The following is a 27,797-nucleotide window of genomic DNA, read 5'->3' as shown; positions in this document are numbered from 1 at the left end:
TGGGACTTTGGCTAGCATGCTATGCAACTACAGTGCCCTCAGTTAATTAGTAATGCTTTCTGTTAAAAGGCAAGCTCTGTCAAGCAGGTGTTTTAACATAGACCTTAAAATACATTGAAATTTGAATCTGAAAGCCTGTGGGTGAACTCAGCTTTATAAATATCCCCACTTCTTTTATCACCGCTGAAGCTTTTTATAAGATAGCTTTTATGGGGATGTGTGGCTTGAAAATCATGATTATTTTTTTCAATAAAAGCACGGCAGAAACATTTCATTCTATCACATACATCTGCTGTCAGTCTTTTACCAGATTCCACTTAGACTGTGGCTGTTTCTCTTTTGTTCTGAATGAGCCCCATAGCACCATTGTTGTTTGTGTCTGCAATGCTCATTTGACTTCTGGAACGTTTTTGCTGTGGCACAGTTTAACGTCTTCTTATTCTCATGGCTACGTGTGAAGTAGCTTGGGAGCACTCCTCAGCAGCCCGATTGTAATGTATGGCAGAATTTGGGTATCGTAAAAACCCCTTGAATACATATATAAACCTTCTTTTTTAAATTGGGTTATTGACTTCTCTGTGGTAAGTTTTATTGTGAAGCATCCATAATATCAAAGAAGAAGTTGAGGGCAAAAGTAAAAGTGACTGTTGTTGCATGCAAGTGGCTGCTTTTTGCAATGTGAGAACTGACACCATTGTGATGTTTGGTTTTTCAGTTTGAAGCTGTCTAACGATGAAATCAAGAGAGCCATTCTGACTATGGATGAGCAGGAGGATCTCCCCAAGGACATGCTCGAACAGGTGTGATCACAGTCTCTGTGCAGAAAGGCGCACTGCACTGACAGCACGTGAGATAGCAGATGCAAACTTTTAAATGTCCCAGTGACTCCAGCCTTAGCTCAGAGGACAGAGAGTATCTCTCTCACATCATGCGGAATTAAAGGATTTTACACTCATCTGCGAGCGGTGTTAAAAGTATGAGGTAGCACGATTAAAAGAAGCAGTGAGGCAAGGTCTTTTGTACGGTTATGAAACATCAGGATGAATCTGTGGATTATTAACAAGTTAAAACATTGGCTGCTATCTAGGTGCTCCCGTGAGCAGCAGGTTGGATTAATCTGCTCTCTGTGGGCACATGTGGTTGAGGTAATGGAGCTGGAGATAAACACAGGACTGGTTCTTCAGCTGCTCTCAATCATCCTCACAACAGGATTTGGGTAAACCACCTGATAGACTGAGAGTGGGAGTGTAGGGTTGAGCAATATTCTATTTCATTTTGAAGAGTTCGTATTTCTAATGTGCTTATTTCACAAGTTTTAAGCAAGAAAATATTCCTAAGAAGCTTAAGCACTAGTTGAGCTTGTCAACAGGATAATTCTTTTCTACAGCAAGTCAATCTTGTACTAATCAGGCTCATGGTTAGTATCAAAATTTATGAAGAGATGTACGTTTTAAAAACCCTTCTGTTGATTCTGAAACCTCTCCAATAGCAGTGGTCTTACCTCCAGTAAGCATCATGTATAAAAGGAGGATAAGATCTGTGTCTGATCATGTTTTTTTCCTCTTTTCCTCCGCTCATGGTATCATTACTGTCTTGTTGGTATCCTGAGAGCCACCTTCTGTGAGCGCTTTCACATCCAGACTCCGAACCTTCTCCAGAAAAGCTTTTGTTTCATTGGTCTATGTCTGCGTCTTGCATCTTCTTCTGCTGTCTAAACCCTTGTTTTTTAACCCTTGTTAATTTTATCTTCTGTTAACTTTTTTTTTACTGTAAAGTTCTTAGAGAAGCGACTTTTAAAGATGCTATATAAAATAAATTATGATTACATTATGTAATGTTATTAACAATATTGCAATATTATAATAGTATTGTAGAATACGATTGATGTTGAAAAATAGCTTTACTTAAAAAGCTGACTTTGCTTCTCGGTATATTGTCATTTACTCTGGAGGTTCAGAGTTTGTAAAAATGTGCACACTTTTAATTTTTGGGGGCTTTGTGCGTCCATTTTAAACCTTATTAATTTGGATCTGGATAAAGAGAAGACAGTGTTTCTATGATGAATGAACATTTGCACTGAGGTATTTGTTGTTCTAACCTATGGACTATTGAAATGATGTTATCATTATAATAGCCCTTGAACATCTGAATATTGTTAGGGACTCTATAGCAGCTATTCAGCAGCACTATAAAATATGTTCCAATTTTGTTCAGTCTATATTTGTATAGAAGTGAGATGATGTGTTATCTTGGCACTAGGGTAATAGCTGGGCCATTTTTCCTTTGGCTTAACTTACTAATGGTCCCTTGTGTTTTAGTTCAGATCAGCATGAACTGACAAACATTTAGATCTGTTCTTTTGAAAATACATTAAACTTCCACTATCTCATAATGTGGAGCTGGGAAAACAAGTCTTTTACAAAGTACAGGATTCTTATCGAGTCCCTTGAGCGAATCTGGTCTCAAGTCCTGAGCAGATTAATGGGATTGGTTTTACACTGCCTACAGTTCTCAGTTTCAGTCTTTCTGTCATCTGTCAACTGCCCTTGGAGACTTTTGGTAAACATTGCTGTTTATCAGTTCATCTAACATTAGGATATATCTAATCCAGTTTTATGTTACCGAGTCTGTATGAATGAATTAAATTTAATCTTTGATCTTGTATGTTTTCGGGTGGCCAGTGTGGCTATGACAGTAGTGCTTGTGAACTGTGAGAGCAGTATCGGCTGCCTGCTTTACTTTGCTTTCTTGAGCTAGCTCAGACACAGTAGCTGTCTCAGCCATGGAAGGGCTTGTGCTTTGCAAAAGCAGAAGGACAGAAAAGGGATGAACCTAATTTTTCCCTGAGATAGGGCTGTCAAACATTCGGTCCACAGGCCAGGTTTGGCCTGCCGGGCCCATTAGCTTGGTCTGAGGGGCTGTCATGGTCTGAAGAGCCTGCATAGCTCACACACCAAGCAGGTATGCCTGTCAACATTACTGAGATAGCACTCCCTGTGCTTCTCTACCTCTATCCAATCACGATGCTCCTTTGTGATGATGTCACGCGTCTAGATTGACAGGGGCGTGTCTTTGCCTGAAAACAGTGGAGGAAAAAGAACTGATCCTGAGAGACCTGTCCACACTCTTCCTCTACATTGTGGAGCAATGTCAGTGATTAAATTAACAGTGGACTTACTAAACCTAACTTTGGGTATGTTATGGTCTTGATAAGTTTTGTTTTAGCTTTGTAATAGTGGCCTTTTAATTATCTTTAATGAAAAGGAAAATATTGCATTTCCTAGTAAAATAAACACTGAAGCTCTGTTGTGTCTGAATCAGGGTAAGAGCTGCTTCTCACTTATTATCAACGAGTGCCTTCTCATGTTCCCAGACATCGTTTTCATGTGATTGCAAATCTCCGAGCCCCTGTAACATTTCAGTCCTGTTGTTTACTAACCGATAGACATATTTTCTCTCAAAAAATTCATATAATGAAAACTGCAAGGGCATCGCCTTCGTTGAAGCCACGGTGGCTTCATATATTTTAATAAAACAGTATTAAAATACATGCTTTGTTGTAGCACAAACGTGTAAATCAAGTTTTTGAACAGCGAGGGGTGTGTACGTGTCCTTGTGCATTAATTTTGCCAGTTGTTGCATGGCAATATATTTTTCAACAGAGCGAGACTTTATGTAGTGTGCTGTAAGCACAAATCCAAAATTTTAGTTACAGTTCATGATGATAAAAACAAAAAGCTCCGTCAAGATGCAGTGATGGCTGATGGCATGAAGGAAGTTTACAAATCAATAATACTGCCTTGCTGTGTCAAGTGTTTTGATGATTTATTGTTTTCATGGCCCCTGTGAAGTACATTGAAATCAAATCTGATTACAAACTCACAGTAAGTGAGTTTGACACCCCTACTCTAAACTCTGTTTTTCACTTCGCTGTGTCTGACCTTTTACCATAGTGTGTTGAAGGGCTAAGAGCAACTCATTTTTCTTCCATCTCTCTGACTCTCTGCAGCTCTTGAAGTTTATTCCTGAAAAAAGCGATGTGGACCTCCTGGAGGAGCACAAACACGAGCTCGACCGCATGGCGAGAGCTGATCGCTTCCTTTACGAAATGAGCAGGTATGGTTGGACCGAGGAACAAAGGCTTTATTCTTGTCGAGAGATCTGATTCATTTCCAATCATGTGCCCGTAACTGGCAAACCCATCTTGTATGTTTTATTATTGTCACAATGATGTTTAGGGCTGTGTTCAAGCTGTGTGTGAACAATCTACAGTACTAACATGCTATCAATGTGATAAAAAGTTAATTGGAGCTGAAAGTATGGTTCAGAATAATGTTTTTATTAACCTTCAATTAATTATTAGGGTTTTTTATCAACACATTACTGTCACTCTTTTAACATGTTATTCATGTTCTGATAATAAAGTGTGAAAGGTGTTTGTTACTGTTAAATTCAGTTTGTGTTTGTGTCTGGAAAGGAAATTGTTCCAAATCTCTTGCTGCAGTGTGATATTTTAAGAACTGTGCCACTTCTAATGGGATGTTGGGGGGAGATGATTGAACAGTCTGAACTAAAAAGAAAACATCCACTTACTCACAGGACATTAGGTCATAATCTAAAAGTCTTTCTGCTGACGATGAAGATTGTAGCCACTTTTGAAGAAGAAAGGCCTTTTAAATTAGCTGCTTTGAAGCACAAGCTCAAACCATTGACAGTATTCATTAGCAGGGCTTCGACTTTTTAAGTGATCACAGTCCCTAGGCAGATTCTAAAATGTCTTTATTTTAGAAGAAGTAGCCCCAGGCGAAAGAGCTGGCTGTTGTCACAGCACAGGATGACGCGCCCTGGCCATACAATAAAATATATTTCCGACTTCTGAAACCCACTCCTGTATGGGAAAAAATGCCTGGTTTCCTGGTCAAGTCTTTGTAAGGCTCATTTCTGAACATTTTGGAGCTTTAAGATCATTAATGTTCATAATCTGACATCTCTTAAAGATAATTTTAAAGTGTTTTAATTAATGGTATCAGACATTTGTAATTATTTCATATTTTGAGTACAATTCTGTTAACTGTGCAGCTGCCCTTTATGTGCTGATTAGCAAAATAAACACTATAGGGACGTGTTGGGAATCATTTGTTTCCTGTAATTATGAATGAAACTTGCTTTTCATTTTGTAATCGTATTCATTCTGGTTAAAGGAGGAGGAAAAAAGCTTCCTTCCATGAATTGGTGACCATCTCAGATTGTAGGCCTGCAAGCGTTTTAGTTTGTGAAAACAAAGCAGTCTTGCCAACTACCCTGTAAATGGAAGTATTGGCACAAATTGAATCGAATTGGCTAGATGTATTGTAAGGCCGACAAATGCTTTTCAAATAAACATGTTGATTGTTGTGTTACATGAGCTATTTTTCAGTGCTGAAACGTTCACATCAAGATTCCTCTTTGAGAACCTGCTTCTGCTTACTAGTCACTTAGAAATAAGGCAGCCACCAGTGAAATCCATGGCAAGTGTCAGTATCTGTGAGCTCTTTCTGAGACCGTCTTCCTCACAACCCTTCCATTGCCCTTTCTTGACAGAATAAACCACTACCAGCAGAGGCTGCAGTCTCTGTATTTCAAAAAGAAGTTTGCAGAGAGAGTGGGGGAAGTCAAGCCTAAAGTCGAAGGTGTGTGCTTGATATTCTTGCAAGGGACGTTCTTAAATGCTCTTGGATATCCTGAAGTAGAATGTAGTACGTCGATGCATGCGCTGCCTGAGACAACACAGCCTGTGGGTCCCGATTCTGTTAAGCATTACTGCAAGTATGTGCCTCTGATTAATGTTTCCTGTTGTATTGCACCTTTAACGGTGCTGTGGAAAGACCATGTCGCACGCACGTTGAGTGTGTTTTTGTATTCTGCCTTTTGTGAATGTAACCACATGTTTTCCATGCTGGGCTCGCAGCTCTCATTAGGGCCTCTAAGGAGGTTCTGCACAGCAAAAACGTGAGACAGCTGCTGGAGGTGGTGCTGGCTTTTGGGAACTACATGAACAAAGGGCAGCGAGGCAATGCCTACGGGTTCAAGGTGTCCTCACTGAACAAGATTGCTGACACAAAGTCCAGCATCGACAAGTAAGCATCCAGTGTCGTGACATTGTTCTTGCATGGTCTCGGACCAGCAGAAGTCAGAATCATTGATTCATTCTGTGTTCACATGGAACTCTGGACTGAAATAACTGTAAAGAGCCAAGAACAGACTGTGGCATTGAGAATGGACAATGTTTGTAAAGGAATTGTACTGAATGCACTTCAGGCATTATTCACAATGTGCACAGAAATTAATATTTCATTGTTTAAGCTGCAGAGTTTCTGATAATTGCATAACACGTGTTTCATTTATTGATATAATTGCAGAAATATTACTCTCCTGCACTACCTGATCACAGTCCTAGAAAAGAAGTACCCCAAAGTTGCGCTGTTCCATGAGGATCTGCAGAATGTACCAGAGGCTGCAAAAGTCAAGTAAGAAAAAACTGTCCATCAGTTTAGTAAAGACATGTTGGAAAAGTATCAATAGAAAATAATGCCATGTGCAACTTGCAAACACCTTGCTTTTTCCTTTGATATTTTTGCAGGGAAGATGAGTCCTTTTGATGCCTCCATATCGATTTTTTTTAATTGATCTGTATTCATTTTGAATGAAAAGCTCAAAAACAATTTATTCTAACTTGAGATTTGTGCACCGTTTTCAAAATGATTTATCCTTTCAGACAATAAAGACTGATCGCTCTCCAAAACACGGGGGTATAATTATCACAACAACAGGATTGTACATGGAAAAAGTCCAGTCCATTAAAGCATTTCAGGCTTAAAGATCTTAAAGAAATCTTGAGAAATAAATCTTGGCTGTTTATTCAAGGTGTGCCATACCCTTGGAGTAGACAAAAATTGACAGCTTGAGCGAACCACTTCTCTTCAGAGGGCAAACACTTTTTGAAAAGACAAACTGTATTGAGCTTTCCAAGGCAGACCTGAGCAAACATTAGCTGCTGACCTAGACCTAGTCTGAGTCACCACCTATTCGAACAGATTGGTAGTTTTTAGTTCAGGTCAGCCCTGAGGATAAACAGCTAAGGTGTGTTGAGTTCCTGTTAAAGAACTGCTTGAAGGTTTCACTCATTTGCTCTTTGGAAACTTTAAAACAGAGAAATCTATGGAAAGTGCAGTATGTTGGTTCAGTTCTCGGAACTAGTATTGAACATGCTAGGTTGTGAACCCATGGTATACACACTTGGACAGGAAAGAGCTCTTTATCGTCATGCTCATTTTAATACACTGTTTCATAAGACTGTTTTCTGCTGTCATCTCTCCTGTGAGTCCAGTAGCAACCATAACCACATGAGTTAAATGTGAAGAAGCGCTGTGAGAAAGATTACCAACAGTTTTGTCACTTACAGTAGCTCTACTTGAAACATATATGTACCCTGTTTTTTTATTGGGTTTAAGATAATGCACACCATCCAATAAAGTTCAATTTCAATTGAAGGATATACATTTTTTTGCAAATAGCTTTCAGTCTGCTAACACAATCTTTAATGGGTGCTCACATACAAATTCTGCTTAGGTAGTATTCTTCTGTATGTTGTATATAGACTTGGGTCTGACATCCCTTGTTTTCTCTTATAGCTTTAGGGGCCATTTGTGATGCAGAACTATGTGTAAACAGGGAAAGTTAATAACTTAATAACTGAAAGTTATTTACTTTTAATGAAAACACTCCATCCTTTTCATCCTTATTATGTGCAAATCAATGAAAAATCCACTTTTCTTCTTCAGACTCATTACTTAATCTATTATTAATAGCTTTTTCTGTTATCAGTTAAATCCCATGGAAACACATTGCTTTTTCAGCTGGATTTGGCTAGACTCTCCACAGAAATGATGTATAAGGTATTGAGCCAATATTTTTGTTTCTGAATGACCTTAGTCTGGGAAAGAAAAGCATAAAAGGGCTAAAACGTGTGTCAGGTGTAATCTGCTTTAACCTTGCTTTTTACAGTGTCATGATGGAGCTGTTCTTGAAATAGGAGAAGTGTTACGAACTAAGTCAGTGTAGTTGTTGATATAGCAGGTGAAATACCGAAAAAATTGTTTCATTGCTTCATTGACATTGCTGTTTGCCAGCTGTGTTACACAATACTCTATATTTGGGGATTAAATATATGGGAGTATTTCTGGTCTAGTAATTTTTAAAAGCTTTTGACAGTGTAGCATTTTACAAAGAATATTTCTTGGGAATGCTGGATTTTCATTTTTCTCCATCAACTCACAACTATGAATACTTTGCTGCATTCTGCACAAAAAACAAAGCATCTGCATTGACAGAAGATGGTTTGAATATTCCTTTGACAAGGAAGCCTCAGGTCTGATGATACTCGGCTTAATCCGTATGGTCTTGCCTTCAGTCTTGGAAAGATGGGAGAAATATCTGTAATATGGACACGGTCTTCACTGATAAAGCAGAACAATAATTCTCCTACTGTATATTGACTTATTTTTTCTCTGCCCATAAACATCACAACACCCTGAAATGGTTGTGGACCACGTGCAACAGAGCACGTGGTGTACAATGAGCTGGTAGCTCCCCGGGTTCTTAAGTCTGCCCACTCCTCTTGCGGCCTTTGGTGTAGTACATCTGTGGCTTGGCAGGAGCTCCCACGGACTGCTGAGACTAGTTCCAGCCTGGAATGTGAATGTATGCGCCACTCTGAAAAAACAAAAATGCTTATAATTGGTGTAGACAGGTCTTGTAAGCATATGATGTCCAAATTCAGACTCTTATAATGAGAGGCTGAGATTTTTCTTCTTCTTCGTCCTCGGTAGGGGCAACTTGAGCAAGCAAGCTACTTCACACTGTTCCAGTAATGTACCCTGTTCCAAGTGGGTACTTCGCAACTGGAATAAAGCTTTAAAAATATATGGAAGGAATGCACAGTCAAGAGTGGATTTTTGATATTCATCAAAGGTTTCTGTGCAATGATTATTAAAAACATTATAAACATTACAGCTTGAATTAAGTGACTAAAGCTGTAGTTCTGTTTCTTACAACCCGATTTAAAATTCAGCATGTTTTTAATCAGCCGAGGACAGCAGCAGGAGAGGAGAGTGAAAAACAGCCTCCACTGCAAAGATACTGAAATAAGCAAAGATATCAAAGCGTGAGCTTTGCTGATCGGGTATGTACTGTGATTGAAGAGTACATACTCCTGTACAGGCAGGGAGAAGATGTCCCACAAAGACTTTCTTGCTGGAGAACCGTACTATGCACAGCTATGCCTTACAGCCTTAGTCAGGGAGATCCCAGGTGTATCCTTGGAGACTTAAAGCTTTGCATGGAGGCAAAGTTGGACAAAACTGTGAACTTGGTTAATTTAAATGTCCATTTAAATGTCCATAAGGTAACCGGACTGTTTTCCTCTCCTCTAGCATGACAGAACTGGAGAAAGACATCAACAATCTGCGCAGTGGCTTGAAGAATGTGGAGAGCGTAAGTGGTTTGCGCTGCTTCCAGTTTCCACATGTTCTGCAGTTTGAGTCTGGAGTGGAAGGAAGTCAGTGCGGAGGACTTCTTATCCAGGATGTTTTTTCCCAGTTTCCTTTGGGGTTTCCCTGAACTCTTTCCTTTCTAACCTAATTGTGTGACAGCCTTCCTGTTTGCTGTCACTTTGCTTGGCAGACTTACAAGAGCTCTTCCTAACATTTAAACAAATGTTGTGGCCGAAAGGCTTCACGGCAGTCTTTGGGTTTTATTGAGATCGATCTTGCCAGCACAAGGCCATGTGGCCTTCAAGGATCTTTTAGATGTGGCCTAAGCCAGATAGTTCAAACCCAGAGTGAAATTTAGAATGGACACTGGGTGTCATATCCCTACTCTTGGAAACTATCCCATAGGATCTTTAGTAGAGATATTATTTGTGTATATATAGTGCATAGGTGATTATGTTGGCTATGTCTTAATTGGAGAGCTTTGAAGGAATACTAGTCAGACAGCATTCATCTATTCTCTTACTTCTGCAGGAGCTCGATTTCCAGAAGACAAGGCCTCAAGAGTCAGGAGACAAGTTTGTCCAGGTTGTCAGCCAGTTCATCACTGTGGCCAGTTTCAGTTTCTCTGATGTTGAGGATTCACTCCAAGAAGCCAAAGAGCTGGTAAGCATAGCCTGGGCTCGAACAGCTGTTGTAATAAGGATGGTCTAACAACCCGTTTTGCTCTTTGAAAAGTTAATTAATCTCACGTGCTTCTGAAGCATTTCCACATTTAGTAATGGAGACTGGGGATTCTTTTTGTGCCGATTTCGTTTTCAGCAGTAATAAAAGCATTGTGATTCCTGGGTCAAAACCTATCTCTGTAGCATTGCAAAGAAAATGGACTCATTTCTTTCTTTCTTCAGTGGCTACCTGGAGGGATATTGAATAAAGCTACAAAATATAAATGCAGACATTCTGCATGTGATTAGAATTCTTGGGTTTCAAGCATGGCAAGCATTCGGTCAAGTTTATTTTTAACCATTTAAATGCGGTAGAAGCTATCTGAATTACAAAACAAGAGAGTGCAGGTACATTAACAGTTAACGGTCGACTATAGTGCTCTGTCTGGGATAATGTACATGTGGAAAAGGAATGCTGAAAAGTGATTTTTAAAGTATTGCACATACACATGTGAAGCCCATTTGTGTTGTAATGGCTTGCTTAGCTTAAACTGAAAGGGAGTTTCCTGACAAAAGTAGATAGTATCACAGAGAGAAGATGACATGGTCCATTTGCACTCATTAACAACAAACGATATTTCAGAATGTGTCCGAGCAGAGCACACCTCCTCCTCATGTCCGTCACGTTTTGCCAAGACATCAGACCGCAGCGCTTGTTAATCATGCACCATTTAATACCTAAACTGAATACAATTCCTGAGCTCAGAGCTGTGAAAAGTCCCACTAACACACATTTGGTTTTGATATCTGGCCCATATGGCAATGATAAATTAAATTGACATCAAAGGGACGTTGAAAGTAAGAGTCCCTCAGCCCCTGCGGTGTTTACTATAGACTTTAAATTCTTGGTGCCCTTGGGCTGTAGTATAGAGCTTCCATTTTCTCTTGTTTTGCCTTTGCTTTGGTTAATAAAGTCGTTTGCAGTTAGGGGATTGTAAGGAGAAAGAGAGACATGTCGAGTGTAGAACCTTCAGGGGTGCAGTTTGACTGAGACACTGCTGTTGGAGTCTGCAGTCACAGCTACAGGAGATTACACCAGGGTTGCCAAATACGTGGACCTGTCCTGCAACAGACTTTTGAGCATCTTAATAAACTCATAAAAGTCATGCATAGCCAAACTGACGTTTTTAGTGTGAGCTCTAGTGACATTAGTCCTGTAACTTTATCTGTTTGCAGCATGTTTCCTTTGAGGGACAAATTTAACACAGCTTGCCAGTGCATGAATACCAGCAAACATGCACCTATCTTTGCTTTGAACTTCACATGTAATTACAAACAGCCTTTAAGCCTTCAAGCCTACTTTATGACTCTATTTATCTATAGGTTGAAAAGTCGCTTGCTGCTTTTTCTGGAATACGTTGTTTGTCTTCTTATTTGAACATTGAATTATTGAAAACATATAGAGACCAGGCTTAGATACTGATTTCAAAGGCTGTTTTGTTTCTAATGCTCCATATGGTAGATATTTGATGCTACTGCATTTGTAGAAATATATTTGCTATTGAGATTTTATAATGTAAAAAAATAGGGACAAAACAGTCTTGCACTTGACATGAGAGGAAAACAAATCTAAAACATTATTAAACAAGAATAAAATTCATTCTTGAAGACGTATGTAGTGCATTTCCACTCAATTATTAGTTTTATTTTTTTTACATTCAGAGCTCCTGATTTTCCTTGGGTTTGTCTTTCAAAGCATTTCATTCCTCGTTTGTAGTTGTACATGAACTTGGGATTCCATTTATAGAAATAAAACATGGGAAAACTAGAAGGTTGAACTGGGAGTGGTGCTAGCTTGTATTGGCTGCAAAAGAGCTAGTAAAGTTTAATTCCACAATGAAGCACAGAAAGAAAAAATGCAACATTTCAGCCTTTGAGTCTCTCTCTCCTTCATGCCTGAAGAGGGCTCAAAGCTGGAACGTTGTCCTTTTCTTTCTGCCCCTTGGTGTGGAACTAGCCTTTGTTCCTTTGTAAAACCGGTATGTGCGAGATCGGATCATCAGGTGGGCCGAGAAATGCACGATGCAGTCTGTTATTCTGAACCGGATCTGCTCGTTTTCCCAACAGTTTTGCAAAGCAGTAAAGCACTTTGGTGAGGACGCCAGCAAGATGCAGCCCGATGAGTTCTTTGGGATCTTTGATCAGTTCCTCCAGGCGTTTGCTGAAGCCAAGCAGGAGAATGAGAACATACGGCGCAGGAAGGAGGAGGAGGAGCGCAGGGCCCGCATGGAGGCACAGGTGAGAGGAGCAGAGAGCACCCCTCCTGTCCGAAACACAGCTTCACTCCCCCCGGAGCGAAAACTCCTGACGCCAGCTTGGTCATATCCTGGATCCAGAGCAGTAACGCGAGACGCGCAGATGGTTGACAGATCCAAGTCTTTTGCAGCTTAGATCACTGACTACAGACTAACATAACCAAGTCTTGGTTTAGGGGCCTCTTCAAAAAAATAAGAAAAGTTCAAGTGTAGGGAAAAAAACGAGCAGAGTTCATGCACCTGTTGGGACCTGTTTCGCTCAGTCAGTGCCTTCCATTACTGGCAATGCATACGAGATCGCTGCAGAAAGATACAGTGAAGTGCTAAATGTAGATCGCTAGCTGCGATGGGCAAGTTGTCATAGTTGTCTTCCTCATGTTTTTAATTGAAGTCTAGAAGGTAAATTCCAGCAGGATGTGTTTTCTTGTTTGACGGGTGACTCCCAGAACTTCGCGGCTCGTTAGTGTCCCGTTGTGAACCGAACCCGTTTCCCTCCTGCAGCTGAAGGAGCAGCGCGAGAAGGAGCGCAGGGCCCGCCAGGCGAAGGAGAACGGCGAGGAAGACGGCGAGTTCGACGACCTGGTGTCGGCGCTGCGCTCGGGGGAGGTGTTCGACAAGGACCTCTCCAAGATGAAGCGGAACCGGAAGCGCATCAACAGTCAAGCGACGGAGACGAGCCGCGAGCGGCCCATCACCAAGCTGAACTTCTGAGCGGCACACGCGCAGAGCCGCCGCCGCCGCCCCCTCGCCCGTCGCGTGGGGGGCAGCCCTGGCTCCAGCCGCTCATCCTGATGGCCGGCTCCTTTTGTAGCTGACTCTCTGTGTCTGTCTCCCTTGGCTCGAACCTGAAAAACTCAAAAGAAAAAAAAAGCCAATTTTCTGGTGCCGAAGCACAATGGTGTCTGTCTGGAAACAGATTGCGAAAGAAACATTCCCTTCAGTGAAGAATGCGGACAGTAAGCAAAAACAAAACTAGGACTCGAAATGAAATGAGTCACTGGTTTTCAAGTACCATCGGCCTGTAGCTGCCAAAATATTTTTTTCCTTTAGACTGTGGACATGACAGTGAAACTGTGGCGCTGGTGCACCATGGATGAAGGTTATTAGAATTAGTCTTGAAAGCAGAACTTTAGATCCAGTATCCTCTTCGAAGTGTGTGAAGAGGTCCACATCATTGGAGCTTTTGCTGAACTAATGCCGTTCTTAACCACAGGGGACACTGGGAGTATCCCTACATGTTTGTTTTTTTCCAGGAACTTTTACCTTCCTTTGTACACTTAGAAAAGGAGGATAAAATCTGGACAAGCTTTGCCCTTTTAATGTCTGCAGTGTTGGTCATGATGGAGAGAATGAAAAAGCATGTTTATTTCAGCTGCATTCCCCAGGATTGTCATGCTTTCATAGAAAACACTCCATGCCGTCTTGACTGGCAGGCTGTATTTCCATAGTTGAAGTGAAAAGTAGGATTCCCATTCCGCATTCTGCATTAGACATGTAATGGATATATGCTGGATTTTTAAGATATGACTTGAGAAAGAAAAAAATCTATTCCTGGCAATAAAATGTAATTAGTATGAAGCGTTTATTTTATCCCCCCAAAAAAAGAAAGAGCAAAGTTAAAAAATTACATAGTTTTAAAAAAAAAGAATTTCCTTGGGAAATGAGCAGTCTTTTACTGGGAGCTGGCTGATTATTTGATTGCCATATAACCCTAGAGAGGAGTTTAAGCAAGTTGTGAAATATTTTGCGTTTTGGAGCACTTCCACTGATGGATCTGAATCGACTCCTTTGACAGGTTTTCTAAATTTCAGGACAGCTGCATTAAAATACACTGTGGATGAAAACTTCTATGCACCAAAAAAAAGGTATCCTTTTCTAGTTGGCTAACAAAATTTACATTAAAAAAGCCTTTGATGTGAAATGTAAAATAGGCAATATCTCATTTTTCAGCATCGTCAGTCAGTGAGTGCTCCCTTGAATAAAGAAAATGTTTTTATTAGCCTCCTTTTCATGTGTGATAAGATTTCCTTTATATGTGGGTTCCTTCTATATGATTTTTTTATTTAAAACTGCCTTTTAATGTAAGATAGATCTTAACTGAATAAAGACTGTTGGAGGTGTTGATTGTCTATTTGTTAAGTTGTTAAGATACATGATCAACATTTATCTTGTCTATATTTTAACCTTTCTTCAGAGCATTTTAGACACCCTGCATGTGTGTTTGACATTAACAACCTGGAATTAAATATTTTAGTCCCAACCTAGCTTAAACTTTTGGCCCGAATGCAAAAGTTTTGGCAAATTGAAAGACTAGTTCTTATTTAATGAAGCAGAAAGTCGCTCACTGCCTTGTCTTATAGCTTTAGAATTTCAAGTGGTCTACAAATCGAAGAACACTTTTGTACACCACGACACCCATGTACTGATAACGGAGAATGATTTGTATAGAGCGCCATCTGCTGTCTAAGTGTTGCCACTTCCCCCGAAAATTAAGTTGCTCATTGGTACTGCTATTCTGTTTAGGAGAAGAGCAGTCCCTATGCTGTCAAGCCACTGCCTGCCTTTGCAGATGATTAGGGAATTTAGCTGCCGATTGCAATGGCCCATTTACAGTCACAGTACGTGTTGAGGCTGCAAAGCCTTTGGTCACAGAGGTGAGCTGCCTCTTTCACCCTGAAGATATGGGCTCCTTCCTGACACCAACTCAGTGCGTCAGATTCCAAATCTCGGTAATCAGTATTCATCGTCTTTTTGGAAACCCAAAATGTTGTAAATGCCTTGTAAGCCAATGAAGCACTTCTGTAGCTTGCACAGTCTGTGCGAACAGGAAAATGATAAAGTAATTTTTGGCATGTTGGGTGTCAGATTTAGTGTAGCATCATTGCATTTACAGAACAATTAAATTCATGCAAAAAAGGGAAAATTTCATGACATTGTATGATTTGATGGTATTGTATGACATTGTCTGAGAAATGCTTTCTGTTCTTAATTCTTAAGTACTCCTTGATTCTGAACAGAATTTCGGAGAACTCCCAAGACAGCTAGATACTGCTACATTCTGTGCCAAGCTTGGACATGTCTTCTGATGAAGAGCAATGAACAATTCTTTTACTTTAGAATCACCTGTGGTTTCAATGTAGGGGTGGATTTTAATTTCTATTAGTATTGAAACTGCATTTTCAGTAAGGGGTTTTTTGCATTCATTGGTTCACAGGACATTGCACAAGAGGTAGAACAAATTTCACTGCAATTGAATGATCATCGATCCTGCTATCATAATTTGCAATACAACTTGAAATGATCATGTTTGCTTGAGTGTTTAATCTCTTAATTACCATGTAGCAATTTTTTTAAAATGCCACATTATCACAGTGGGTTTCTAGGGGGAATTCTTTTTTAATATATTAACCTTGGTGCATTTTAAAGGAAATGAACTTTCAGAGACCAATGTATTTGCACAAAAGTGTTTCACCTGTTGGTAACAATTGGAAATGAGGCAGGGTAAGGGTTTAATCAATCTTATGCCAGTTTAATGTTTCAATTCACCTTTTCACTTTCCTCTTATAACTCATATGATGTTTTGCATGTCTTGTTGAAAACATCACCCTCTTGTATTGAACAAAACAAAAGAATTGTGCAGTGACATGTTTGATGCATAAAAGACTTTGATTTATTTCAGGTTTTAGTTGCAAAATACTGTAGTTTTACATATCGGTACACAATAACAATAACAAACTGGAAATCTGACATTTACATACTGAAAAAACAAGCAGTGGAGTGGTAATCTTTGATTGCAGCAAAACAGGGAGGGAAATTGATCTTTTCTTGTTTTAAAAGGTGTTTTAAGGCTTTTGGCCAATAAACCTCTATCAACTAATAATAATTTACTAGAACAAATTTATTATGTGGGAGTGGTGTATAATGTGACATTGTGCTTTTGTTCAGTAACATAGTGGCATAACAAGAAGAACAAATAAAATACTGCATTTTATGGGAAATATGCACTGCAGCAATGACATCAAGAACCATACAAATTCAGGAAGCAACTTCCTTGTGTACAAATCACAACATGGAGTGTAAGCAAATTAAATCTTGTCACAATTTACCATTGTCTAGCTGGAGGCTAAACGTGGGCTTTTGCGCTACATATTGTGACAACTATCAACTAAAACGAGAACCAGTTTGATTGGCACCCCAGACTCTTGGCAGCCATGCCCCGGACACTGACACAAAGGAACAATAAGAAATATGCGCAATATATGCCTATCCATGCTATGTGGATTTATATTCACAAACACCCATTTAAATGTTGACAGAATAAAGCTTGTGAACGGCGAAAGAGAATCTCAGAACGAAACTATGTTGCAGCCAACCAGGAGTGTGGGACGAAGCCCAGTCATCAGCCAGCACCGTGTACTGCTTTAGCCGGTAAGGGGAAGACCTTGGTCTCGGCAGCAGTCTCTCGCATTAGATCAGGTCGACGAGCAAATCCGTTCCCTTCGGGATACTTACAGAGCATGTTTACTTTCTACCAAGGTAAACCGACTGTTGATCGCTTGGCATTCACAGTACCTGGACTTCGGCACGCCAGAGCTGTCCGAGGTGCTCACAACCTCTTGGTTAAACAGAAATAAAGATCTTGGCTGATTTCAACATAATGACTTATCTATACATCACAACAGTAAAGGAATACTGTAGCGGGCTCTTCACAAAGGCAAGGTTAGGACCATTCAGGCGTAAACTGTTGCACAAATAATACGTAATGTTTGCTTCGCGCGTAACGAGGGACGCCCCACATGTGGCATAGCCCGGATCATTTTCAATTATAATGTCAAATAATAACGCTTTGCCTAACACAGGGTTTTGAAAACCAAAAACCTGCGAGAATGTCATTGAAATGACTGACGATGTAAATGGAAAAGTGGGGGGGGGAAATGACATGATTAATACAATAGTACAGTAACGGTAAAGAACCCCTTTCCGTTTCTTGATTTTCCGGACAGGGCTCTTTGCGTTATTCACAGTGTAAGCTACTGCATATTGGCACTTTAAAAGGCAATGAAGTTTAAACCGCTGACCACCTTCAGCGTTAATGGCTGCGCAGTTAATTAAGAAAATTATTTTGGAATACGTTTTTTGGCACAGTTTCCAAATATTTACAATTTACTAAAGCCCTTCCAGTGAATTGGGTACCAAGCTAGGGCTCAATATAATAATAATAATAATAATAATAATAATAATAATAATTTGTTTAGAAACGCACCCACAGACCGCAGTGCCAAATTGGCTGCAGCCAGGATTTATGGCAAAGGTTATTCAAAGGCTCGTATCTGCAGTTTCAGATTTGGGCGCTGCAGGTTCGGACACAGTGTCCGGCTGCCCGTCCCTGCAGAACAGCACCGCCGGGTTTTTGCACGCCCACATGGCCAGCTCGCCGCCGTTTCCTGGGCTGGAGGAAGACAACCTGCTGCCAGCTCCGTGCCTGTTCACATACCGGTCCCTTATCCTGTCGGCGCGGCTCCGGGCTTCCCTGCCCTGGCTCTGCGTGGACAGGTAGGCGGCGATATTTCTAGTCCTGTACCCTTCCTCCCTGTTGCGTCCCAAGAGCATCGATATGTTGGGGTTCCTTATCGCGTAGATCAGAGGGTTGATGGCTCCGTTCGCCCAAGCCATCCAAATGGCTACAGTATCCATCACTGGATTGAAGGAATAGTCCCCAACGGCTGTGATGATGCCCATGACACAATAAGGCCCCCAGCAGAAGATGATGAACACAATCATGATCAGGACGGTCGTGGCTGTTCGCATCTCGCTGTAAAAGCGCAGCAGGTGCGCGTACGTGGTCACCGGCCGCACCCTGATTTCCGACAGCCTCACGGTCTTGCAGATGTTGTAGTGGCAGAAGCACATGAGGGCGAAGGGCAGGAGGTAACAGACCAGGATTAAAGCTATGCTGTATGCTGTGCCCATTCTGGAGGTGCCAGAATGGAAGACGTACATGCAGTGGTAAAACCCCCTCTTGTGAACCATGTCCCCGGCTGTCCGTACGACCACGTACCATGGAAAGGCAAAAAACACCGCCGTCAGCCAGACGGCCACCAGCAGCTGAATGGCCTTCTTTCGCCCTATTTTTTCTTGAGGTTGCCTCACTATGGCGTAATACCGGTCGAAGGAAATGAGGGTCATCGTGAGGGTGGAAATGATGCCGAAGCAGGTGTTGAAGAAGCCGTTAGCTATACAGAAGCAGTCCCCAAATATCCACATGCCATCCCTGCTGAAGAGCATGATGAAGGAAAATGGTAAACAGAGGATGGCAGTGAGGAAGTCGGACAGCGAAAGAGACATGATGAACGCATTAGTTACAGTCCTCAGCTGCCTGTGCTTGATGATGACAATGACGACGGCTGCGTTTCCTAAGCTTGAGAGCAGAAAAATCACAAGGAGGATGAGGGCTTGGGCGGCCACGGCGATGCCATGAAGGAGAGAGTTTGTCTCGGTGCTTTTTCCGGGGGAATAGCGTCGGTCCTGGTCGCCTCCGGCCCCCGTCTGGTTTCCAGTGTCGAGCTGGGTGACCAGGGAGCTCAGGGCTGGGGTCAGGGTGAAGATTTCGAGCACAGGATTTGTCCTCGACGTGTTTTCGGCAGCTGAGGTGTTGCTGGTGCCGAGCAAAGCAATGTTCGCGGACAAATCCATCGGACTCGACTGGGGGGCATCCACGAAATGGAAGAGGATTCATCACTTTGGAATATTTAAGATCAGCGTTTAATGAAACACAGCAAAGCAAACAGCGTATATCCTTTACAGAGACCTTTCTCGTGTCGTAGACCTCAAAGTGTAAAAGACAGTACTTAGCTCATTGCAGGATCCCCCGACAGCCGGAATAAGATGCATTTTTTTTTCCCGGTTGCTCATTACAATCGCAGGGGCTGATCTTTGCTCTGAATGTTTTTAATTGCCTCCTCAGTCACTCCCAGACCCCCTTTCTCCTTCGCTAGTCTCCGCCTGCGTACACATGTTGGAGGCTCTGATCGACTCCGTGACGTTTAGTGCCGTTACCAAGGCAGCGGTGATGGGCTTCTGCTCCGGGTATTACGCACTTTGCAATAAAGAAGGGTCGATTTTAGGCAGGTTACGTTAGTCTTTTCACGCAAATGTGCTGGGTGGGAGGGAGTTCAGCGATTATAATGAGACGAAAAACGACAATTTAACAACTAGGTAGAAGAGAAGCCGAAGACAAATTATCCTTCTGGTCAGCTATGGGTTGTATACCCCTTTTGTATTTATTTCCGCTTAGCAAGCAGTGTTTCAGTGAACAAGAAACGAGACAACAGATAAAGACAGTTGGCCAGCTAATTAGATTTAACAACGTAGTCAGGAAAATGGGGTTACTTGATAAATGTTTTGTCCAGTGCCATGTAAAGAAAAATTACATCATACATCAAAGAAAAGAGTTCATTTTGCTTAGGTGATTTGAGCACATGCGTGTTCCTCCTAAAAAAAGTCATGCATTGAAAACAGACCTTGAATCACATTTGAAAAGGCTGAATTAACTGAATAGACCATTTTGGTTCACGTGTTATGGTACATTTTATTAGAAACATCCTTCCTGTCATCTCATTAAAAGAAAACTATAACTGAACAAAAGAATGACATTATTGGGTGAAGTGCCCACCAGGTCTGATCAATTTTAAACACAGGACAGTCACCAGTCTTGTTGTTAAAGGTCATTCTATCATGATTGTAAACATCTTTCTTACAAATGTATTATACTATAATCATAGAAAATTTAGATTTACCTAAATTATAATTAAAAATAGAACAAGACCTAGCAGTACTTCAACCAACAAGGGTTTAGTCAGAATCATATTCCAATTAATACAAAACAATAATTTTGATAACACTGTTAAAATGACTGGGTTTGAGTGCACACTATATAAATCATTAATCTTTGTCTTAGTTCCTACAAGATCATTTTGGAGACAACCAGTATAAATGTTCACTCAAAGTAAGCATTCTAAATACTTTACAAACAAATGATTTATAGTAATACTGTTTCATATTTACTTCTATAATGAATAATGTCCATGATCACAAACATTATTCCACCGATACTGCAGATTTGATAAGCCAAATAACGATGTGGTCATTAAGGGTCCCATGGCACTGTTTGCAAGACTAGCAGTGTTAGCCTGGTGTCCTGGCTAAATTCGATTAAGGGCTTTTCCTTTTCTGAAGTTTCTCATTAATTCAGATGGTAAAGTCATTTCGGACTCCTCCACCTGACTTGCTGTAATGGGGAGCTGGTGCAGAATGGCTGCCACACTTTAGCCTGGCTGGGGCTGGATTCCAATGGTAGAGTCAGTGGGTTCCCTCCTGTTTATTAAAGACTTTGGGATCCTTTAGGATGCAAAGTGCTAAACAACTGCAAGAAATTGATATCGTTTAAGTTCCTACAAATAATTGTAAATGAATACATTCCAAGACTTCAGAATTACAGAAATGCAGCACATTTTTCATTTCTTTTAGAAACACACTCTAAGCCTGACCTAAACAGCATGCAAGATTAACAAGATTAACGGGCCCTCTGTGCACTTTGATTCTGTCAGGCACTTATAATGCAGTGGTCTCCACACCTCAAGTACAATGCCAAATATAAGTCAAGGGGGATTGTTCGTTCATGTTTTCAAACATTATTGCATTAGCCATTTTTGGTGTCTTACACTTTTAAAGGTAAATTTTACATACAGTATAAGCTACTCTGCATAATATTATGTTATTTCAAAAGAAAGCCATCTTTCAAACTGTCGTCATTTTCAAGTACAAAGCTTGCAATCCCAGTGTAATGTGCTTGTCCTGCAACTTCCACCACAACGGCCTTGAAGTCGCCACATTTCGTTTCCTAATGGGACAAAAAAGAAAAAAGTATCGGACATTATTTTTCATACATCCCTGGATGACTTATGGCCTGAAATTCAATTCTAAGTATCTACCGCGCAGTGATATCATGACAGCTGTACACTTAAAGCCTTGTAAACGTTTGGAAAAAACAAAGTTAATTTCATCGCCTAAGTTTAAAGAGGGAAGGTCCTGTTGTTACCTCCACTGCTCTCCCAGTGAACAGGGAACCAGTGGCACCACTTTGGAATGTCCTGGTCTCGTTCAGCTGAATAAGTCCCTTGTAATACTGCAGGGCAATACGAGCTGTCACTCCTGAACCTGTAGGGCTCCGGTCCACCTATAAAACAACAATTCAATGCAAAATATTATACAGCACTACCAAAAATATGAAAAAGAATACAGCTTAGGTTTTTCTATAATATGTTCACTAAACCTTCTGATTTGCAAACACCATAGGAAACGCTACAGTATATAACAGACAAGCAGTGGGTGAAAGACCGTATACAGCCCTCATTACAATTTGGGCTGGGTTAATAAGAATTATAATGAACTCCTTGGTTCCCCTTGCTTATGGTTATCACTGTCTCTCTCACTCCAATTTGCTGTACAGAGTGAAAACTGTGTATTTTAAAGAAATACAATTTATATTGTACCTGCGCATCCGCAAACACACACACATTAGCCGTAGGTTCTTGTGAAAAGGTGTCCTTGCCATCAGTGAGGATTGTACCATAGAGAAAAGCCAAGTCAGGACTTGTAGGATGATGAAGTTCGACCTACAAATGGAGCCAAGGAACAGACACGCTAATTTTAGCTTGATAATGCAGTTTTTCAGACTAGCTATGTCATGCTGTTTTGTTGATAATGCAGTTTTTCAGACTAGCTATGTCATGCTGTTTTGTTCAGTCTTGTGTGTGATGTTGTCCTTCTTTTTGTGTTTATACAGCAGTCAATCCCATTTGGGCCAAGTGTTCTGGTACCTGAGATTTAACAGCATTCGATACTGCAGTCGCTATGTCCACGAGATCCCTGGTTCTGGAGGTTTTGACATCCAGCCCAAACTTCTCCGCACTGACAATTGCGTAAAATGCTCCCCCATATCCTATATCCACAAGGACTTCCCCATATCCAGGCACAGAAACAGCAACATCTAACACATTGGGGAAAAAAAAAGTGTTTAGTACTTTGAAAACAACTGTGATACTTTAAGACTTTCAACAGAATTCTGTAAATACCACTCCATTGGCATTTTCTGCCTATATATTCATTTATTGTATTAATATGCACTAAAAAAGTAAAGATTGGGCCCTTTTTTTACAATGATCCAAACACTACTTTTAATTTACTTTGCCTGTTGTGTGCGTGTGTGTAGGGCCCAGCTTATTTGCTGGTAAATGTCTTTTCACTTTGTCAGGGGTTTTGGCAAGCGACAGTTAGAGGTTGGCATGAAATCTGACACATTCCAAAGTGTGTTGTGAATTCTGCTGCATCAGACTTTCAAAGCACAAATTTCCCTTCAAAAATTCAAGTACACGTGATGTCACTGTTTTTTTTTTCCCTTTTCCCCACCAAGGGTAGGGCACAACTACCTTGAAAAACATCCTACCTATTGCAAAAGCAAATGCCGGCACGCTGTGGAACCTGACTTTCCCTGCTCGCCCATTGCAATACTCCACAAAAGCTTTCACCAGGCCGCAGGGGCAGTGAATGTTCACCTGAGTCTCTGGCGACTGTGGCGCTTCTACGAGGCCATAGTCCACCGCAAACCTGCCAAGCGCAATAACAGCATGGCCACACATGGTGCTGTATCCCTCATTGTGCATGAAGAGCACGCCCAGGTGAGCGTCGCTCAGCTCACTTTTCACGACCAGCGCGCCATACATGTCGTAGTGGCCCCTGGGCTCAAACATCAACACCCGTCTCAAATGGTCCAGGTTGTCCCTCACGTAGCGCCTCTTCGCCAAGACACTTTCTCCCTTGACCTCCGGATAACCGCTCACAATCACCCGTAAGGGCTCCCCGCCAGTGTGCATGTCGACCACTGACAGAATCGGCCCGTCGTGTGGGGGGATCTTCACTTTATCCATGTCTGCAAACTTTCACGGGATCTGTGCAATGCCACGTCAGCGCCCTATTACAACGACGGTTCTTAACACCGTAGTAGAAGTGGTCTACTTTCTAAAGTCCAGTTTGATTTTTTTTTTTAAAGTACACCTCCCTCAGCTGTTCCGACGTCTGGTTGAATTCCTCAATTCTTATGATTGGAAACAAAAAGGCGCGTAAGCATTAGTCGTCGTTTTTTCCCCCCCCCCAACACTGAATTAGCTTCAAGTAACGCTAACTAAATTCGGCGTTTCTTGTTCAAGTCCAGAACGAAAGAAAAAAAACGGTAAAGCGGAGCAAACGGAATATATTTGTGATGAGAAGTATGTCCCCTTTCAGCCCCCGTACGGAAAGGGGAGGGGGGGGGGTGTCACGTGAGCCCCGTTCGTCACCCAGCTGCGCAAAATCCGTATTCTTCAATCCTTACGCCATTTCCTCTTCGCTGAATAAACCCGAAGGTGCGCGTTCCTATCGCAGTAGGTTTCGCCACTTCCGGTTTTTAGCGCAGAAGGCTGTGTTGTGGAAAAGGTGGAGCAGTGTGATGTTTTGTTCTCGTTAGGTCAGGGCATTTTTTTAAATCATTATTATGGGTAAGCGTTTCTGTCGGATTTTATTATTTTTTTCTTTCATTAGCAGCAAATGTCATGGTCGCTGTCACTAAATCGCTGTGTTTATTAGAAATGTGCAGAGCCTGATTGTGCTATGCTGGAAACAAGAATTGATCTGCATTTTCTGTATAGTTGTAGTGCATTTTACTTTGATTAGGTAGTGTCAGTGATTTAAAAAAATTAGCTGCCTAACAAACCAATTTCTATTTTTGATCGTCACCATTGATTTCTTGTTCTATTTTATAGTACGCAGATATTTTAAGTGTTAGCAGTAACCTTATAAACGTCAAATGACGGTAATTGAACTTCATTTATTATTTCAAGTGATTGTGAATGACTGAGTAACTACTGTTTACTTTTTGCTATTTCGTCATCTTCGTCATCTTCTTAAGTGCAGATGTACATATGCGACTAGTTTGGATAAATGAAAAGTATCGTTGCCTGGTAGTCGTTAAGAAACCCGTTTCGTTTGCTTCGCTTCCAGTCGTGGAGATGAGTTCCACCTGCCCGGGGTTATACTGTGGGAAAAGCTCTCTCAACGGCTCTCTAGGGGAATGTGGGGTGAGTAAAAACAATCTCCAACGTATCATTAGAGAACATTGTGAATATCTAAATGCATATGTTAAAGAGTTAACAGCATGGACAGATGCATTCAAGTACACGTGATGTCACTTTGTCTTCTAGTAGCTCAACCCGGTTATAATGTTTTTCTTTGTACTACTCAAAGGTTTGTCCGCGGGGCGAACGGACCAACGAGCAGAGTATTTGCCAGAGGTGTGCGGAGTCTCCGGAGCTGTATGACTGGCTGTATCTCGGCTTCATGGCTATGCTCCCTCTGGTGCTTCACTGGTTCTTCATCGAGTGGTACTCTGGGAAGAAAAGGTAAGGCTGCCTGAGCCCCTGGACACTCTTCTCCTCCGGGGTCTGTCGGAGTCGATCCAGTGGACGTCTTCAGAATGAGCAGCGGGTTACAAACCAGAGGACACCGCTGGAAATGATATAGAAGTGCTTTTAAGAACAAGACCAGGAGGCACTTCTCTACCTAAAAGGTGATACAGTGGATAATAGATTACCCTACGGGGTATACAGTACCTGGGTGAGATCCTTGGCTTCATGAGTTGTGGACTATCGGCTAAGAAGCTCTTCTCATTTGTAACCTTTCTTACATCAGCTTCACTCTTGTAGCAAATGCACACATTGGTTTGGAACTTTAATTAGCTCAGTGAAAAACTACAAGTTTTTTTTTCTTTGAATTAAAGAGCAGAAGAAAAGTTACAAATGACAGAAGGCCATCTGACTCTCCTTACAAGTAGTTCAAGTAGGGAGCTGTGTCAGCATGCGTAGGCTGCAAAGGGACAGGTACAGTAAAGGTTTATTCCATTGCTGAAAAGAGAAGAGACGCAATGTTTTGGCTCTGGAGCCTTCTTCGGGTGTCATTTCTCGATTTATCTCAGGACAGATCTTTGGCAACGTGACTTGGAGATTGTCACATCTCCTCCATCTCTTGTAAAAGGTGCCTTTTTCAGCCTTTCCCAATACCCATTGGTGCTCTTATTTCACTGTTGACTGTGAAGATGTCCATTGAGTCAGTGTGCCTTTCGGTATTTTGAATACTTGCATTTACACCTTTTAAAGGGTATATTAACTCAATTATTTTTGGATATCTTGTTTCCCCACTACAAAACTAAAAAATCATACAACATGGCCTTATAATATGCATGACCTGAATTGTATAATTGACTTGTGCTTTATTGTGTTGTAGCTCCAGTGCCCTTTTTCAACACATCACTGCATTATTTGAATGCAGTGCTGCTGCAGTCGTCACACTCATAGTAAATGATCCAGTTGGACAGCTGTCTATCAGGTCCTGCAAGGTTAAAATGCTTTCCGACTGGTACACAATGCTCTACAACCCAAGTCCTGATTATGTCAATACACTTCATTGTACCCAGGAAGCGGTTTTTCCTTTGTAAGTACACAGTTTTTTTGGGGATAAATTCACATTTTACAGCATGCTGTGATTGTTTCTAAACCATTAAAAACACAATAGGTGTATTGCCTTTCCATATTTATTAATGTGATTATTCCATGAACTGTAGATGTTATGTACAGATGTTACTTTTTTTATTTAGATGTTCTGTATATGACTACATCACAAATGGTATTTCCATTATTTTAATGTAAAGCATAAACCTGTGCTTTATATCACTGTATGTGAAACCTGTCACTTGTTCTGTTTATTGCAGGTATACAATAGTGTTCATATACTATGCTTTCTGCTTGATGTTCATGATGCTGCTAAGACCTCTTCTGGTTAAGAAGATAGCCTGTGGTTTAGGAAAATCAGACCGCTTTAAAAGCATTTATGCTGCATTATACTTCTTCCCAATTCTGACAGTACTACAGGCTGTAGGTGGAGGCCTTCTTTGTAAGTATTTTTTATTTGTATTCAATCATATATAATTATATATTTATTTAATATGCATTATACAAGATATTTTATACAGTTCTGTAATGCAATATGATATATATGACAGCATAATTATAACAAATGTAATTATTTATGGGTAAAACAAATAATGCATTGTTTTTGCCTTCGATATTTTTAGATTACGCATTTCCATACATTATCTTGGTTTTGTCCTTGGTTACCCTGGCAGTTTATATGTCAGCCTCGGAAATTCAGGTAAGGACACCTTGTCATAAGAATATTTCTTCCCTAAATAAAATTAATGCTAATTTAAATCTATTTTAATCTATTCTGTTTTTTAAGTCGCCAATTTTAAGTTGTTTTTTTTTCTTGATGCAAAAATGGTTGTAGAAAAATTAAATGTTACAGCGTGTAAATAACATTTTATGGACAGGGAGGATTTATAACTTCATTTCTGAATATGTCTCCTGTAATAAGTTAAACCAGATTGTGCCTACCAGCATTTAGGTCTCAATTCCCATAACCAAATTAAGAGTGATTTTTTTTTCTTCTTCAGTGTGGCCTTAATTTTTCAATGTTTCTTTCTGTTTCTGACACATGCAGTCTTTCAAGAATCTAATTGCCAAGAAGAAGAGACTTGTTGTTCTTTTCAGTCACTGGTTGCTCCACGCATATGGAATCATCTCTATATCGAGGCTAGACAAACTGGAACAAGATCTCCCTCTCTTAGCTTTAGTGCCTGGACCTGCTCTCTTTTATATTCTAACTGCTAAGTATACAGAACCCAATAGGATCTTGTCTGAAGGAGGGAACGGGCATTAATCAACATGAACAAATCATAACTGTGCTGCTCCAAACCAGGATTTCTTTACCTTTCTCCCTAATGCAGGTAGTGCATATATTTTGGAGACTTGTGTTCTTTTCAAGCCATGTATATATTTGTATAATGCAAATCTGCTTATAATGTAAAAATTCATGCAGAATATTGTGAGGTATGTTCAGATTCTATGATATGTACAGTATATGAATGCATGTTTAGGGAAGTAAATTTGCAGTTATCTACCTTAGGCTGTATTATACTTAATTGCGGTCCATGTAAATATCTTTGGGAAGCCATGAACTCCTATCTGAAATGTCTTATATCGAGTTGATATTCCTAGTGCCATCAAAGTCATTGATGTAGTTATATTGTCTTGCATTCTGTTTTTATATGTTTGTGGTGCAATAAAGTAATACTTGAAGAAGACTAG

At 40.7% G+C, this 27,797-nt stretch overlaps 4 protein-coding genes across 8 annotated transcripts in view; 2 read left to right on the top strand and 2 right to left on the bottom strand.

The window, feature by feature from the left end:
- Positions 1-14,628, top strand: part of daam1a (dishevelled associated activator of morphogenesis 1a) — an 87,272-nt gene extending 72,644 nt beyond the window's left edge. For all 4 annotated transcript variants that reach the window (XM_088924595.1, XM_088924591.1, XM_088924594.1 and 1 more), the window contains 9 exons: positions 716-800; positions 4,010-4,116; positions 5,581-5,669; positions 5,948-6,116; positions 6,399-6,506; positions 9,471-9,531; positions 10,062-10,193; positions 12,320-12,490; positions 13,009-14,628. In XM_088924595.1, the coding sequence (XP_088780721.1) occupies positions 716-800; positions 4,010-4,116; positions 5,581-5,669; positions 5,948-6,116; positions 6,399-6,506; positions 9,471-9,531; positions 10,062-10,193; positions 12,320-12,490; positions 13,009-13,218 (1,132 nt within the window). In that variant the 3' untranslated portion in view covers positions 13,219-14,628. The remainder of the gene's footprint in view (positions 1-715; positions 801-4,009; positions 4,117-5,580; positions 5,670-5,947; positions 6,117-6,398; positions 6,507-9,470; positions 9,532-10,061; positions 10,194-12,319; positions 12,491-13,008) is intronic.
- A 1,526-nt stretch (positions 14,629-16,154) lies between these two features.
- On the bottom strand, positions 16,155-19,610 carry gpr135 (G protein-coupled receptor 135). Its single transcript, XM_088925996.1, has one exon. The coding sequence runs from the start codon at positions 19,198-19,200 to the stop codon at positions 17,824-17,826; it is 1,377 nt and encodes a 458-aa protein (XP_088782122.1). The 5' UTR covers positions 19,201-19,610; the 3' UTR covers positions 16,155-17,823.
- A 465-nt stretch (positions 19,611-20,075) lies between these two features.
- l3hypdh (trans-L-3-hydroxyproline dehydratase) lies at positions 20,076-23,756 on the bottom strand. Of its 2 annotated transcripts, XM_088925997.1 has the most exons (5): positions 23,012-23,756; positions 22,386-22,555; positions 22,059-22,181; positions 21,605-21,742; positions 20,076-21,406 (listed from the first exon to the last, which is right to left on the bottom strand). In XM_088925997.1, the coding sequence occupies exons 1-5, from the start codon at positions 23,490-23,492 to the stop codon at positions 21,281-21,283; spliced, it is 1,038 nt and encodes a 345-aa protein (XP_088782123.1). In that variant the 5' UTR covers positions 23,493-23,756; the 3' UTR covers positions 20,076-21,280. The 2 variants fall into 2 exon arrangements, with proteins under 2 accessions (XP_088782123.1, XP_088782124.1); XM_088925998.1 differs by lacking the exon at positions 22,059-22,181.
- Positions 23,757-24,014: 258 nt separating this feature from the next.
- jkamp (jnk1/mapk8 associated membrane protein) lies at positions 24,015-27,792 on the top strand. Its single transcript, XM_088924589.1, has 7 exons — positions 24,015-24,098; positions 24,601-24,677; positions 24,844-24,998; positions 25,879-26,085; positions 26,363-26,544; positions 26,726-26,802; positions 27,151-27,792. Exons 1-7 carry the CDS (start codon positions 24,095-24,097, stop codon positions 27,367-27,369), a joined length of 921 nt encoding a protein of 306 aa, XP_088780715.1. The 5' UTR covers positions 24,015-24,094; the 3' UTR covers positions 27,370-27,792.
- The last annotated feature ends 5 nt before the right edge of the window (positions 27,793-27,797 follow it).

Source organism: Atractosteus spatula, chromosome 9 (assembly GCF_055471065.1).
Source record: "Atractosteus spatula isolate fAtrSpa1 chromosome 9, fAtrSpa1.hap1, whole genome shotgun sequence".
In the NCBI taxonomy this organism is placed as follows: Eukaryota; Metazoa; Chordata; class Actinopteri; order Semionotiformes; family Lepisosteidae; genus Atractosteus; species Atractosteus spatula.
The sequence above is the reverse complement of the archived record's forward strand: the minus strand, read 5'-3'. Positions and strand labels throughout refer to the sequence as shown.

What these genes read in the sequence shown, in the direction of transcription:
- gpr135 (XM_088925996.1), bottom strand. Translation starts at nt 19,200, where the DNA reads ATGGATTTGTCCGCGAACATTGCTTTGCTCGGCACCAGCAACACCTCA.
- jkamp (XM_088924589.1), top strand. An exon ending in GCTCTCTAGGGGAATGTGGG is followed by an intron (nt 24,678 to 24,843) that starts GTGAGTAAAAAC and finishes TACTACTCAAAG; the next exon opens with GTTTGTCCGCGGGGCGAACG. An exon ending in TGTCAGCCTCGGAAATTCAG is followed by an intron (nt 26,803 to 27,150) that starts GTAAGGACACCT and finishes TGACACATGCAG; the next exon opens with TCTTTCAAGAATCTAATTGC.
- l3hypdh (XM_088925997.1), bottom strand. Translation starts at nt 23,492, where the DNA reads ATGGATAAAGTGAAGATCCCCCCACACGACGGGCCGATTCTGTCAGTG. An exon ending in GTGTGTTTGCGGATGCGCAG is followed by an intron (nt 21,743 to 22,058) that starts GTACAATATAAA and finishes GTTGTTTTATAG; the next exon opens with GTGGACCGGAGCCCTACAGG. An exon ending in TCACTGGGAGAGCAGTGGAG is followed by an intron (nt 21,407 to 21,604) that starts GTAACAACAGGA and finishes TTGTCCCATTAG; the next exon opens with GAAACGAAATGTGGCGACTT.